The sequence below is a fragment of the Ostrea edulis genome, chromosome 3, assembly GCF_947568905.1.
Source record: "Ostrea edulis chromosome 3, xbOstEdul1.1, whole genome shotgun sequence".
NCBI classification, from domain to species: domain Eukaryota; kingdom Metazoa; phylum Mollusca; class Bivalvia; order Ostreida; family Ostreidae; genus Ostrea; species Ostrea edulis.
Genome location: NC_079166.1, coordinates 61,341,274 through 61,354,735, shown reverse-complemented (window position 1 = coordinate 61,354,735; position 13,462 = coordinate 61,341,274). Strand labels below are relative to the sequence as shown.

The 13,462-nt window shown below is 36.1% G+C and overlaps 1 protein-coding gene across 2 annotated transcripts; it reads right to left on the bottom strand.

Moving 5' to 3' along the window:
* Positions 1–2,075: 2,075 nt before the first annotated feature.
* LOC125674256 (transaldolase-like) lies at positions 2,076–11,651 on the bottom strand. 2 transcript variants are annotated; one of them, XM_048911385.2, is made up of 9 exons: positions 11,234–11,651; positions 8,770–8,893; positions 6,739–6,846; positions 6,234–6,365; positions 5,751–5,811; positions 5,556–5,670; positions 3,971–4,100; positions 3,160–3,227; positions 2,076–2,638 (listed from the first exon to the last, which is right to left on the bottom strand). In XM_048911385.2, the coding sequence occupies exons 1-9, from the start codon at positions 11,298–11,300 to the stop codon at positions 2,475–2,477; spliced, it is 969 nt and encodes a 322-aa protein (XP_048767342.2). In that variant the 5' UTR covers positions 11,301–11,651; the 3' UTR covers positions 2,076–2,474. The 2 variants fall into 2 exon arrangements, with proteins under 2 accessions (XP_048767342.2, XP_048767341.2); XM_048911384.2 differs by lacking the exon at positions 11,234–11,651 and adding an exon at positions 9,293–9,502.
* Between the last annotated feature and the right edge of the window lie 1,811 nt (positions 11,652–13,462).

The window sequence follows — 13,462 nt, the reverse complement described above, 5'->3', positions numbered from 1 at the left end:
CCAAAGACTACGAAGATATTGTTAATGAGGAACTCCATTAAAATTTCGTATTTCAACATCAGAGTACCTGTGCATGGAATAAGGGTGGTGTTTAACAAAATAATTTCTGGATAAATTACCACTAGATACGAATATTTCCTTTTTCCAATTTTGTTGAGGAAGCAACTGTCTATGACGTCAAAAAGTCTAGTCTTTAATTTATCGTGAGGATTGGTCGTGTAAAATATTAAAATGTCATACGTTTTGGTGTTGTTGATTTGAGAAAGGTTTTGCAATTTCAAATTTACTAAAAGTTCTTTATAATTCTTTAGAATCCACATTATGATTTACACCACATCTGGTCTAGGTAGTACACAGAACGTTTGACGTTTCTCCTTCACAGCTGTTAATATTTTCGTGAGGAGCAAAGATAGGGGCTTGGTAGAGCATTTACATGTACTCGATCCAGCAATGTATCTTTGTAAGGTTAGGAATCTAGTAAGGTACATGAGAAAACAATTCAACTCAATGTTTTTATCTATCAATTGATTCGATACGTAATATCTTGTTCTGCTTATAGTCAATTTTTTAAATCGATGCAGGCTACTGACAAACAAGTTGACGTTACAAGGGTTTCAACAGTCTCGTTTAAAGTCAGCCTTTCGCAAATTCTAGGGTAATTAGAATGATCTACTTTGCCAATATGACCCATCATTTGGTCAAATGCTGTTTGATGTGTTTTATACTGATCATTAGGGCATTTCTTGGCACACTGAGTTTGACTATAAATTACTCCGATTTAGTGATCAAGACAAAGGACTCACGGCGGATGTGACCTGTCAACAGGGGATCCTTCCTCCTTAGCACCTGATCCCCACCTCTGGCATGTCAAGAGGTCCGTTTCCCAACTATTCATTCTGTATTCCTTACAGGAGTTACGAGATTGATCACTGTTCGTTATCTTCACCTTTCACAAGAAAGAATTGTTTTACACAACAATAATTATCTAATCACCCAAATCACATATTCATGTGTCTGTTTTGAGGTAGTGTTTGAAATAATTAAATACTGGTGTTATTACTGAAATATACAAGATAGAGGAATTATCAATGAATTAATTTTTGGTGACAAAATTACTGATAATGTACCTTTCACCCTATTCCCTTCGTTCAAAAGAAAGGTTTTGAAAAGTAGGTCAAGTCTTGGTACCAAATGAAAGGCCTGATCATGACATCCCCCTTAGTCCACAAAGATAGAGCCCAGGTTAAAGTTTTGGAAAAGGTCAGAGCCCAAGGTCACAAGTCTTGCTAAGAAAGTCCTGGTCATGATGAATCTATATGTGAAAAATTAGTGCCCTACCCACTTGGTTAAGACATCACTAAAATTAAAGTGTTTGAAAAGTTTGTACCATTCCAAAGCAAAGATCGGAAGTCTTGGTATTAAATGAATGGCCAGGTCATTAGGAATATGTGTGAAAGATCAAAGGTATATCCCCCCTAGTTCAAAAGATATAGCCAAGGTTAAATTTTTCCCTTGTGACGACATCACGGGTATGACAATGGCTTGCCAGACATCTATTGACAGTCCCTGTGCTGTACCTTAAGTTGTGCATTTAAGTCTTTGTGACCCCGATATGTCTTTACAACCTCTGGAATATTCCAAAGTGGACTTCAGTGTTACATATATTCCGTATGTGCTTATAACCAGAGGAAGTTGTTTAGAGAAATACAATTTTTCATCCACTCATTTTACTGTTTCCCTGACATGATTGATTGTATATTGTTTAACGTCCCTCTCGAGAATTTTTCACTCAGATAGAGACGTCACCATTGCCGAAGAAGAGCTGCAAAAATTAGGCCTATGCTCGGCTCTTCCGGCCTTTAAGCAAGGAAGGATCTTTATTGTGCCACACCTGCTGTGACACGAAGCCTTGTTTTTGAGGTCTCATCCAAAGGACTGTCCCATTTAGTCACCTTTTATGACAAGCAAGGGGTACTAAGGACCCATTCCAACCTGGATCTCCATGTAACCTGGATCCCCACGGGATTCCTGGCATGACAGACATGAATGTACTCTAATACTTAAAGACAAACAAATTCAAAATATACAATTTACTAGAATTTTCCTATATATGATATGATTATATACTTTAAAATATATCATACAGTGTAATACATGGTACAAAACAATTGTAATCATTTTTTTTTTATTGTTTCGACAAACATATTCATATGTAGTGTCTGTTATATTTCATCATCTGTATAAATAGAAATCAAAATCTAAAAAAAAAAACAACACTAAATAGCTCTTAAATTGTATACATGAATATTTATGATAATCATGAAAAAAATGTGTAATTCATAGAGACAATAGTTACCATTAGGTTATTCACATCACACTAACAATCAATCAATGGTTCACTTAATAACAGTTTAAAATCACAATAGGTATGGTAAAATGGCATGGGCATTTGAATTTTGAGATCTCCCCCTGAATTACTGCAGCAATTTGTCCCTCAGCACATTTTCAAGTTTGATGGCGTCTGCTCCAAACTTCCTGATGCCTTCTGCTAACTTCTCTGTTGCCATGGGGTCCTCGTTCATTTCCCACCTGAACTTATTCTCATTTACAGTCACCTCTTCAATGTCCAAGTTCTGAGCTAAAATTCAGATACAATACATTATAAGTGTGTGCAGAAACTCATATCTACATAAGGAGGATAACTCCAATCTGACTAAAATCAGATCCTCTGATCCTTGTGTGGCGATCTACTTGTGCGGATCAAAGGATCTGATTTTAATCAGATTGTGGTTACTTTTTGACTAAAATCATCAGAATACAAGAGATTAAATACTGTCTCCAGCATCTTCGCAATGTTTCCAGTGTGATATGTTCACCCAGTCACATTGAAACCAATTTCTTCCCAATTTGATTTTGTCCAAAGCCATTTTTTTTAGATACTTCAAAAGCATGAGTAAAATCTGCTCCACACACCAAATGGACACCAATAATTGGGAGCCATTAAAATAGATGAAACTGTACCACAAACCTTATTCACATGAATAATGAGCATTTCTTACATGCACTTCACCTGTGCACTTTTTTTTTTCAAAATTAACTGCTTTCTTTCAACACAAGAAAAACAAAAAAGCTGAATAACAAAAATAGTAACATGCTAACCTTGTTTCTGCGTTAGACAAGCCTTGACTTCTGTCGTTGTCTGTTGTAATTTATCCAGCAATGAAGGTCTATAAATAGAAGCAATGATATTAATTACTTGTGATTATATAACACCACATTTTTATGTGGTATTAATTTGCTGTAGCAGGAGGAAAAAATGTACAAGAACTTTAGTTGTGTCGCTAAATGATTCTTTGTCAGATTAAAGGCTGATATTTCTAATTACATTAAAAACATACATTTAATATTTAGTTTAACAAGGCAAAGTATCATCCAAATGAGACTTGTGTGTAATTTAGACAACATACAATGTACGAGATGTGTGTGTCATTTAGAAAACATACGAGATGTGTAATTTAGAAAACATACGAGATGTGTGTGTGATTTAGACAACATACAATGTACGAGATGTGTGTGTCATTTAGAAAACATACAAGATGTGTGTGTAACTTAGAAAACATAAGAGATGTGTGTGTTACTTAGAAAACATATGAGATGTGTGTGTCGTTTAGACAACATACGGGATATGTGTGTGTAATTTAGACAGCATACAAGATGTGTGTGTTTACAAAACATATGAGATGTGTGTGTAATTTAGACAGCATACGGGATGTGTGTGTCATTTAGAAAACATACGGGATATGTGTGTGTAATTTAGACAGCATACAAGATGTGTGTGTTTACAAAACATACGAGATGTGTGTGTAATTTAGACAGCATACGGGATGTTTGTGTCATTTAGAAAACATACAGGATATGTGTGTGTAATTTAGACAACTTACGAGACGTGTGTGTCATTTAGACAACTTACGAGATGGTAAGGAGGTCACATCCGGCCAGTCCCAGAATCTGGTCTGTGTTTCTGAAGGAAGCGCCCATAACTACCGTGTTGTAGCCGTATTTCTTGTAATAATTGTAAATCTTCGTCACACTTTTAACCCCTAAAAATTAAAGAGCCATATACCAAATCAGTTCCTACCAAAGCCTTAGTAGTAACTAAGTACCATAGAGAGGGGTTTTTTTCCGCGGGGTGATAATTTTGGCTTATTTTAGTGGCTAAATAGCTTTCCGTCAAAATTTACTTGTCAAATATGCACCCAATTGTGCCTTTAGTATTCGCAAGAGAGATAACTCATCCTTGTCTGCCAAAATTTATTCCGCTAAAATTATTAGCATAAATTTAAGCTAGCAATCTCCAAATTTCAGACCCGCGGAAAAGCCCACTATAAGTATTATATATGTAAAAGTACAATGCACATAATATATTTCATCAGTCAGTTTGTACAGAGTACAGTGATGGGAAAAAAAACTATATTTGATAAGGTCTTTAAAATATTGATAAAATATTGTTTCTTTCCCCAATGCAACATCATTTTAATCTATTGGTAGGTAGGTAAGAAAAATGCATTTAGCTGACCAAACAATATATTAGATTTAGTTAGAGCATGTATACCATTCAAAGTAAAATTGATCCTTTGATCCACACACGTAATTCACTTTACAATGTGCCAAGACTGAATCTGCTCTATGTCAGGAAGCTTTCATGTAAATGTAAACTTCTTTGGCCCAATGAATCTTGAGAAGGAAGATTTTCTCTATATATTAGTATGTAAAACTTTGATTCCCTATTGTGGCCCCAGCCTACCCCTGGGGGCCATGATTTTAACAAACCTGATTCTGCACTATGTCAGGAAGCTTTCATGTGAATTTCAGCTCCTCTGGCCAAATGGTTCTTGAGAAAAAGATTTCTAAATGGCCCCACCCTATTTTTGCATTTTTGTGATTGTCTCCCCTTTGAAGGGAGCATGGCCCTTTATTTAAACAACCTTGAAAGCCCTTTACCCAAGGATACTTTTTGTGAAGTTTGGTTGAAATTGACTCAGTGGTTGTGGAGCTTGATTAAAATGTGAAAAGTTTACGCTGATGACAGACAACGGACAAATTTTTATCAGAAAGGCTCACTTGAGCCTTCGGCTCAGGTGAGCTAAATAGTGAAAAGTCTGCTTCTAATAATCTAACAATCATGTGAATTTGATCTACTTCACTTTCATAATTATTTAACAATAAACATTTATTTTGATTTAAATCATTCAAAATTACTCTATTAGATGCAATAATGTAGCCCTCTCAAACTTTTTTCTCTCTCCCAAAAACGTCACAATAAAAAAATAAATCCGAGAGGGCTACATTATTGCAGCTAGTTCATTATCCTTTCGTTATACATTGCATACCTTAACTGAAAATTACAACATCTGATTGTAAAGTGTTCTATGCAGTCATGTAACTTGTACCTTTATTGCCTAATCTACATATACCACAGTGAAAAAGTGATACTTTCCATGCATTCATCACACAAATTTCTCCCATATCAACTTTTACATTATTGGGAAACCTACCAGGATCATCAAGCATACTGTAGGTCTTTTGATCTGTGTTCTTGACAAACCAGTCGAAAATTCTTCCCACAAATGGAGAAATCAATGTCACCCCTGCTTCTGCACAGGCCACTGCCTAAAAGAGGAGAAAAGTAAAACTGAAAGAGTTACCCCCCTTGATGAATGACTGATGATTTTTAAAGGTAGTCAACTTACCTGATAAAAATTGAAAAGTAAGGTCATATTACAATGGATGCCATATTCACTCTCCAACACTCTGGAATCATAGAGAAATAAAGTATTGTGTTATAGTTTTGTCGAAGAAGTAACATGTGAGAGGTTGTCTATGGAGGAGGCAATTATCTAGTAGTTCCTTAAATACACCCAAAAAAGAGAGAGCAAAAGGGGATAGGAGGAGGGGAAAAAAGAAGGGAGGGAGAAGAAAGGCAATGAGAGAGAGAAGAAAAGGAGTTAGGAGGGAGAGAAGGGAAGAAAGAAAAGAGAGAAGAAATTGGGATAGAAGGAGGGAGAGAAAGTTACCTCTGTCCATTGTGTAGCAACATACATTTTGGGATCAGATTAAAAATTTGATTTTAATTTTAGATTATACCCACTGCCTGATGTTTCCATGGGCAGACTCTAACTTTAATTACCGGAATGTGTCTAACAGATATTTTGTTTATGGAAGGTTGTATGTACCTTGCAGCCTCCACCCCCTCCCATGTTGACGACAACTTGATGAGAATTCTCTCCTTGGGTATTCCTGCCTGTTTATACAGATCAATCAGCTTCTTAGCCCTAGTAATGGATCCCTCTTTATCAAAGGACAACCTGGTGGTAATGGAGTACATACAGTGATGAAATGAATTCACAATCACGGAATAAACACATAGTGATTAAAAATATGCACCGCACCGTAATTAAATGATTTCACAGTAATGAAATAAACATTACAAATAAAAGACTGTACATTATGATAACCATCTGTATTTCATGTCAAAGATGCCACAATAGCAATGTAAAACTATTCTACATTAAAATCACATACATGTCACTTTTATCCTATGAAATTTCATTTGCATGCACAAGGTAATTCTTTGAATGAAATATACATATCTTCCTTTGCTGATGAAAATCATGTTTCTTGGAAAATGCTTTTACCTCAATTATCAATTTGTTCTATTAATAGATCTACATAACTTACCTTGCATCAACTTCTGTTGACACGCGACCAGGGATGATTTTTAGAATTTCGCATCCAAAGTTTACATAAACTTTATCCATTGCATTTGTAACTTGTTCATCAATTGACCTACAAAAAGTTAAAAAATAAACACATGAAATCCACATAGCAACCAGAAATGATCAGAAACCTCCTGAAATACTTCTCAGCTAGTACTAATATTTCTATAGTGGTTTAAAGGGGACTGCATGATTCACGGTTTCCCCCCAAATTTTGTTTCTCACTTCAAAGCACCAAAATCCACTGTCTAATAATGTGTTTAAAAGGTTTCATAAAAAAAATTAAGGTTATACATTAGGACAGATGCTCATTTTACAGAGTTTATTATTTGTAGTGTAAACAAAGATTGAATGTTAGTATTTACAAAATTTTGAAAAATTATGGTTATCAATCTAAGTTTAGTATGTTCTATTCATCATATATGTATTTCAAGTATTCTTGAGGTAAAATTTACCATTTAAAATTTTAAATTATGGCTGTAAACTAGGAAGCTTTCAATTACAAAATCAACATTTCAGTATAATGTGTTTGTACACATAAAAAGAATCCAGTCTTGTTTAAAAAAAAATAAGAGTGAAAGCTAAAATTATTCTTGTATAATATAGGAGAGGAGAAAATATATGTCAGACTGGACCAGAATCGAATGCAGACTGGACCAGAATCGAATGCAGAACCCTGCATTACTCGTCAGGTGCTCTAAACACTGAACTATCCAGGCTGATATCCACAGTCTGTATATTAACCCCAACTACTACATTCCTCCTTCTTTTAATTTGTCTTCGCCCTCAAAAACACACAACCAAGATTCTTTAACCCCTGGCAGTTCCAGGGACTGGTCTAGCTATCACCGTCTATGGCACCAATTGTAACAGGAAGGGAGAAAATGCAATGGACCAGACCATGATTCAAACCCAGGCCCCCTATATCTTCAGTCAGGTGCTCTACCAACTGAGCTATCTGGCCATCAGCGGTCAAACCCATCTGACCACTACATTCCTCCCTCTTTGAATGTCTTCACACTCAGACATACAACCCAGATTCTTTTGCACCTGGCAGGACTTCACCTGAAGTCCAGGAGTGGTCAACAGCACCAACTGTAGTGTATGAGAGGAAAATCTATGGCTGGACCAGGAATCGAACACGGTAGTCAGGTGAGCTCAGTGGACAAACCACTGAGATATCCAAGCTGATATCCATCATGGTCTGTATCGCCCTAACTACCATACTACACTTGCATTAAGAAGGTCCAAATTTTGGTTAACAACTTTAAATGAGTTATAATTTTAATTTCCAACATCAAAATTGAATTTTTTTTCAACCCCCCTCCCCCCCCCCCCCAAAATGTGAACCAGTCCCTTTAAATCATGTAGCCCACAAACTTCCTTCTAGATTAACACATCATTCTATAGACAGCTTTGTAAACTGGTCTTAATTCCCCACAACATTAGCATAGCATAATGCCATATCATATTATAAACACTGCCAAACACCAATAATGTTATGTAGTGGTCAGCCAGGTTCGATCGCCGGTGGCCAGTTAGCTCAGTTGGTAGAGCACCTGACTAGAGATTCAGGGGGCCCGGGTTCGAATCCCGGTCTGGTCCGTTGCATTTTCTCCCTTCCTGTTACAGTTATTTATACATGTATATAATTATATAGTTTAAATGCAGCAAAGATCTTCATATGAATAATTTATGATATTCTTTATAGCATCTTTTGACCTTAAAAATAGGAAAATGAAAACACATTGTGTCCGGGTACTGTAGTGTCATAAACTTGTTTGGTACAACCACTGCCGAACACTCACAAAAATGTGAATTAGATATATTTAACGTTATCATTTTAAAGAAAAAAAGTATATAAATAATTTCTTTAATTACATACAGAGCAAAATAAATCAAGTTTGAATAAGTGCTTGCAAAATTTCACGTGAACCCGAGACCTGATTTACCATAAACAGCCTCTATTAACGCAGACATATTTTACCCCTACCCTCCCACACCCTTGGCGTAGTCAATGGCATCTGTGATGAGTCCTTGATAGGCTTCCATGTTAGCAGCAGCCAAAATAAGGGAGGGGTTAGTTGTGGCATCTGTTGGTTTAAATTTGGCCATGGCTGAAAAAGCAACATAAATGATCAAAGAGCTGATTGTTAGGGACTAATTAAGCTAATAAACCTTGATCGACAGATAAACAGATGTAGTGAAGGAGAAGTTAAAATATGGGCCAGTAAATCGTGGAATAAAAATCTTAAAATTTGTAGAATTAGGCCTACATGTATGAAAACTTCAGGATCCGCGCCTTCAGTGGAAGCCGGGGTTTATGAGGGTGACAACTCGAAAGTTCCACACAATAGCGAACTTGTGCAATTCACAAAAAAAATGCTGTATGAATAATACGACATAAAAAACTTTCCGTGCGTATCAATTAACGTAACAATGACAAAGAAGCCTTGATGTCGGCGAGTCAGCTGGCCATGAGAAAGTTACACGCACGCTTCACAACCTATACCTACCTGCAAAATCTCCAGTGTCAGCAACCACGGTAGTCATGTTTTTAAGTTGGTCAAGAGTGGAAACTGCTCGCTTTTTGCTATCCGACATGATGTTTAACTTGTAATTCAGGAAAAAGTAAAGCAGAAACTTTCCCTTCAGCCTTCCCTGTGCTTCTCTCACGAAAGTGTGACGTCAATTGTTTAGTACATAGTTGGGGAGAAATCATTAATTTCTAGATCGTGGATGTTCTATATTTTGACATTTACAGGTTAAATTTTGTTCGCCTCTTTGACCTTGGATCCCTAACTTATCATTGGTACCATATAATAAACCATACTTTAGTAAACTGTTAAAAATAAAATTCCCGGTTAAAGTAACATTAGGGGAGCGGATCATAAGACATTTAAGTGTACTTCAACCGAAAATAAAATCTGTCCAAGGCACAACCCATGGGCCTCTGCATTCAACCTTTATATCTAGAATGCCCTCGTATTTAGAAACCAACCTTTCCCACAGTGTCACTTACAACGACCTACTGACCTTGACCTTTGACCCACTTATCAGTGCAAATAAGCATTGATACAGGTGCGCTTGATTTGACTAACTATTGTACACCAATATGTATAAATTTGTACATACATGTTCAAAAGTTACACCGCTGAAAATTTTCCGGATCCACACCTGTTCCGCATAATAATTTGTAATTAAATTAGGTGTTTTCTTTTGTCATCTTTGACCTCAAATACCTTGAATATGTTTAAATGTGGTGGGGAGGAGGGGGGGGGGGGGTCCACATTGATGATCGGTTTGACAACATATGATATAAAGAAGTGTGTTTTGGACCTCGCTATCAACTGAATCTACACCGATGGGTTAATTATTTTCTATCAGAAAATTGTTAAAAGATACTTTATCGTAAAATTATGATTGTTTAAGCTTTGTATATATTCACAGGATGAAGACAAATAAAATTCACATGTACCTTATGTCAGCATTAAACCATCAGGTGCAGATTCTCTTGGAAGCCCTTAAAATTATAGGCCTACATGTAATCAAAGCAGGCCTGCCCCAAAGATTTTTTTTTTGGGGGGGGGGGGGATAGTTTGATAGGTTACAATCTTAAGAATTTACAATTTACAATTTTAATGGCACCCTTAATTACCTTAGGGTCGAAATTCACCCCCCCCCCCCCAAATTATAATATTAAATTTAAAAAATGAATAGGCAACTTCTTTTTGACAACCTGGTTGATATTTTGAAATTAGTTTAGCTCAGTTACACCGCTGTCACTGTATGCCGGAGTTCCTTTTGGTCATGGTTCGAATCCATCTGGCAGCTCAGGTGCTTGTGGACAGGACTTCCAGTACCCCCTTCTTGATTTTTTTGAATGTTCAATTCCTTAGGTATTTTGGATGTATTTTTAATAAAGTATGTAAGTTCAAGTATGTAACTTCAGAGTGTTTTTTAAATGATTATTTCAATGGAATACACAAATCTATAGTTTCCTCATATATCCACATATTAGAAAAGTATTTCTTTGCTTAAAGTCATAAACTAGAATTAATATGGATGACCTTTTTGTAATTAAATTAGACCTCCATTTTCTATGACAATTAGTAAAATGTTTAGTGGAAATTTAAGTTTTAACCAATGAATTGCCACCTCCATGCATTTAAGCACCATTGATCTTCTCGAAGGATATCCCCACGTACACCCCATCACCAGATGTAGGATTCTGAGATTTTCATTCAATTAAACCTTTTACGTTTTTGTTTTTTAAGAGGGTTGGTTTAGTTAAACTTTTTTAATTAAACCGAAATTTCAACCCGACCCTCCCTGCGGAAAAAAAATCCTGGATCCGCTCGTGATGATGACTCATGATACATGCACGTAGCTTAGCTAGCATTTGATGGTGATGGTGTTTATACCAGAAATCACGCCCTCTAGATAGTTTTACTTACCTGCGAAATCCCCAGTGTCCGCCACTACCGTAGTTAGTTCCCTTAGTTGGTCCAGAGAAGACGCCATGTTAACGTAAATATGTTTACAAATTATAATACACGGCTTTTATACCAGTTATTCTCGGCAAATACAAAACTTCAAATCAATATAAGCCCACTGCTAGCTCAGTGGTCTGAGTACCAAGCCACAGAACTTAGGCTAAAGGCAGAATATCGAGTAGGAAAACATATAAATCGCTCAAAATCAAACAGGATTACATAGAAACACTTCACAAATTAGTGACATAAATCTGGCTGACACGGAGCGGGGAGATAGAGGATGTACCACTACTGAGTTCCTCTGATTCACAGCTGTACACTGATGAGACTACATGTATACATGTACATATCTATTTTCCCAATCAACGGGCAGCATTAAAATTTATACATACAAATAAGTTGTATACATATACATAAGTGATTGCATGACATGCATTAGTTAAATACAGTGTCATATATTGTTCATATCAAATATGTATATATTTATATAAAAATGAATATTAAATACTCATAAATGTCCATATTGTATGTACAATCATCGTTAAATTTTATTGAATTGTTGTCTAATTAATACAGTACGTACACGCCATATTTATAGTTTATGTCATATGGTACTGTGGCAGCCAATTAATGCGCATAGCTTACCAATGTTTAGTTTTAGGTAATTGAGATTGAAAGATTTCATATGAAAATGTCGATTCTAGCTTTATACACATGACCGACTTCTTACAAAAATTATCCAAGTTAAACTAATTCTTTTCAGTGCATATACACTATATGTAATGTAGTATATACAAATAATTTCCTAATTGAATTTTTAAGATTACATGTATCAACACTATAGAGTTATTTAATACAAGTTGTTCATCCGGCTCCCTAAGTTTGTTTTTTCGTGTTCCCCCGGCAATTAAACGCATACATACAATATCCGTACATTACAACAAGGGCATTCAGGAAACTGTTTAAGGGGATGACTCGGGTTTATCGCAATGCGTCATTGTAAAACGCAAACACGATCTTGTGAAGGTGGGGGCCGAGAGACGGGTGATTTTAACTGTACTGAACCGATGGCGAGAAACGCCTGGAAAATTTTGGATGGTTGTGTTGAAGGAACGGGGGGGAAATGTCGGTAGTATATGAACTGCAGGAAACTGGTAGTAAGGATCTCGAGCACGTTACCGGGTATATCTAACCAACTTTGTACAGGCAGATCTACCTAAATCAATGCTAGTAATGTATGTATAAATTCATGACAAAGACCCATCCATTTCAAAGGTATTCAGAGGTTTGGAGGCCCCGTGATCCCTGGTAGAGAGTGGAAATAAAATAAGTTTATAATCGTCTATGGAAGACAATACCACAAAATTTTCAATGTGCAATTACAATTAGGCATATGTGTCATTTTTTTAAAATTTGGAACCTGAATCGCACGGCTGATCACATATATGTGAACATGCTCTAAAATAAATAGATGGATTATTATTATATCAGAATACACGTTACGAATAAATGCAACCTGACATAGATTTTGGAGATGAATATATCTATACTATTATAAACCATATCAATGATTTTGGCGTGATGTTTTTCAATCATGGTTGGCGATGATGTGAGCAATGGATGAAAAATATTCCATGCAAAAACTCAGTTCTATTCCAGATGGCATAATACAAATATGTGTGTTGGTAATAAAGACATTTATGTTAAAACATGGTATCAACATGGTGTGAAAATAATTGGAGACTTTTTATATGAAGATGGAATTTTTTTATTACTACAAGATTTTTCAAAAAAATTGAGACTAGCAAATGTATGTACAATGCAATACAACAGTATTACCAGTACTATATCTAAGTTTTTAAAGACTGCCTGTTGAGATGCATACCTATCCTCTCTGGGCCCTATGGACTCTTGAGGCCGGCCAACATCCCTCGCCATCTTGACCTGTCCGCTGCCACGACTTCAGCTCTCTGCCAAGTGGTCCATCCGAGGTTGTTCCTTTCGCTTTCAACTGTCCTTCGCCAGGTATTCCTTGGTCTTCCAGTTCTCCTCTTCCCTTCTGGCGTCCATGTTAGTGCAATCTTTATATTTCTGTTGTGTCTGTTAAGAGATCAGATGTTAAAAAAAAATTGTACACCATTTATTCCTCTTTACTTTGAATTTATACTGTTGAATGATAAATATTCCAAA

Excerpts from the sequence above, each read along its gene's own strand:
- LOC125674256 (XM_048911384.2), bottom strand. The coding sequence starts at position 9,380 with ATGTCGGATAGCAAAAAGCGAGCAGTTTCCACTCTTGACCAACTTAAA. Across the intron at positions 6,366-6,738 it reads TCAACAGAAGTTGATGCAAG|GTTGTCCTTTGATAAAGAGG; the intron begins GTAAGTTATGTA and ends CATTACCACCAG. Across the intron at positions 2,639-3,159 it reads TTGTCTAACGCAGAAACAAG|CTCAGAACTTGGACATTGAA; the intron begins GTTAGCATGTTA and ends TCTGAATTTTAG.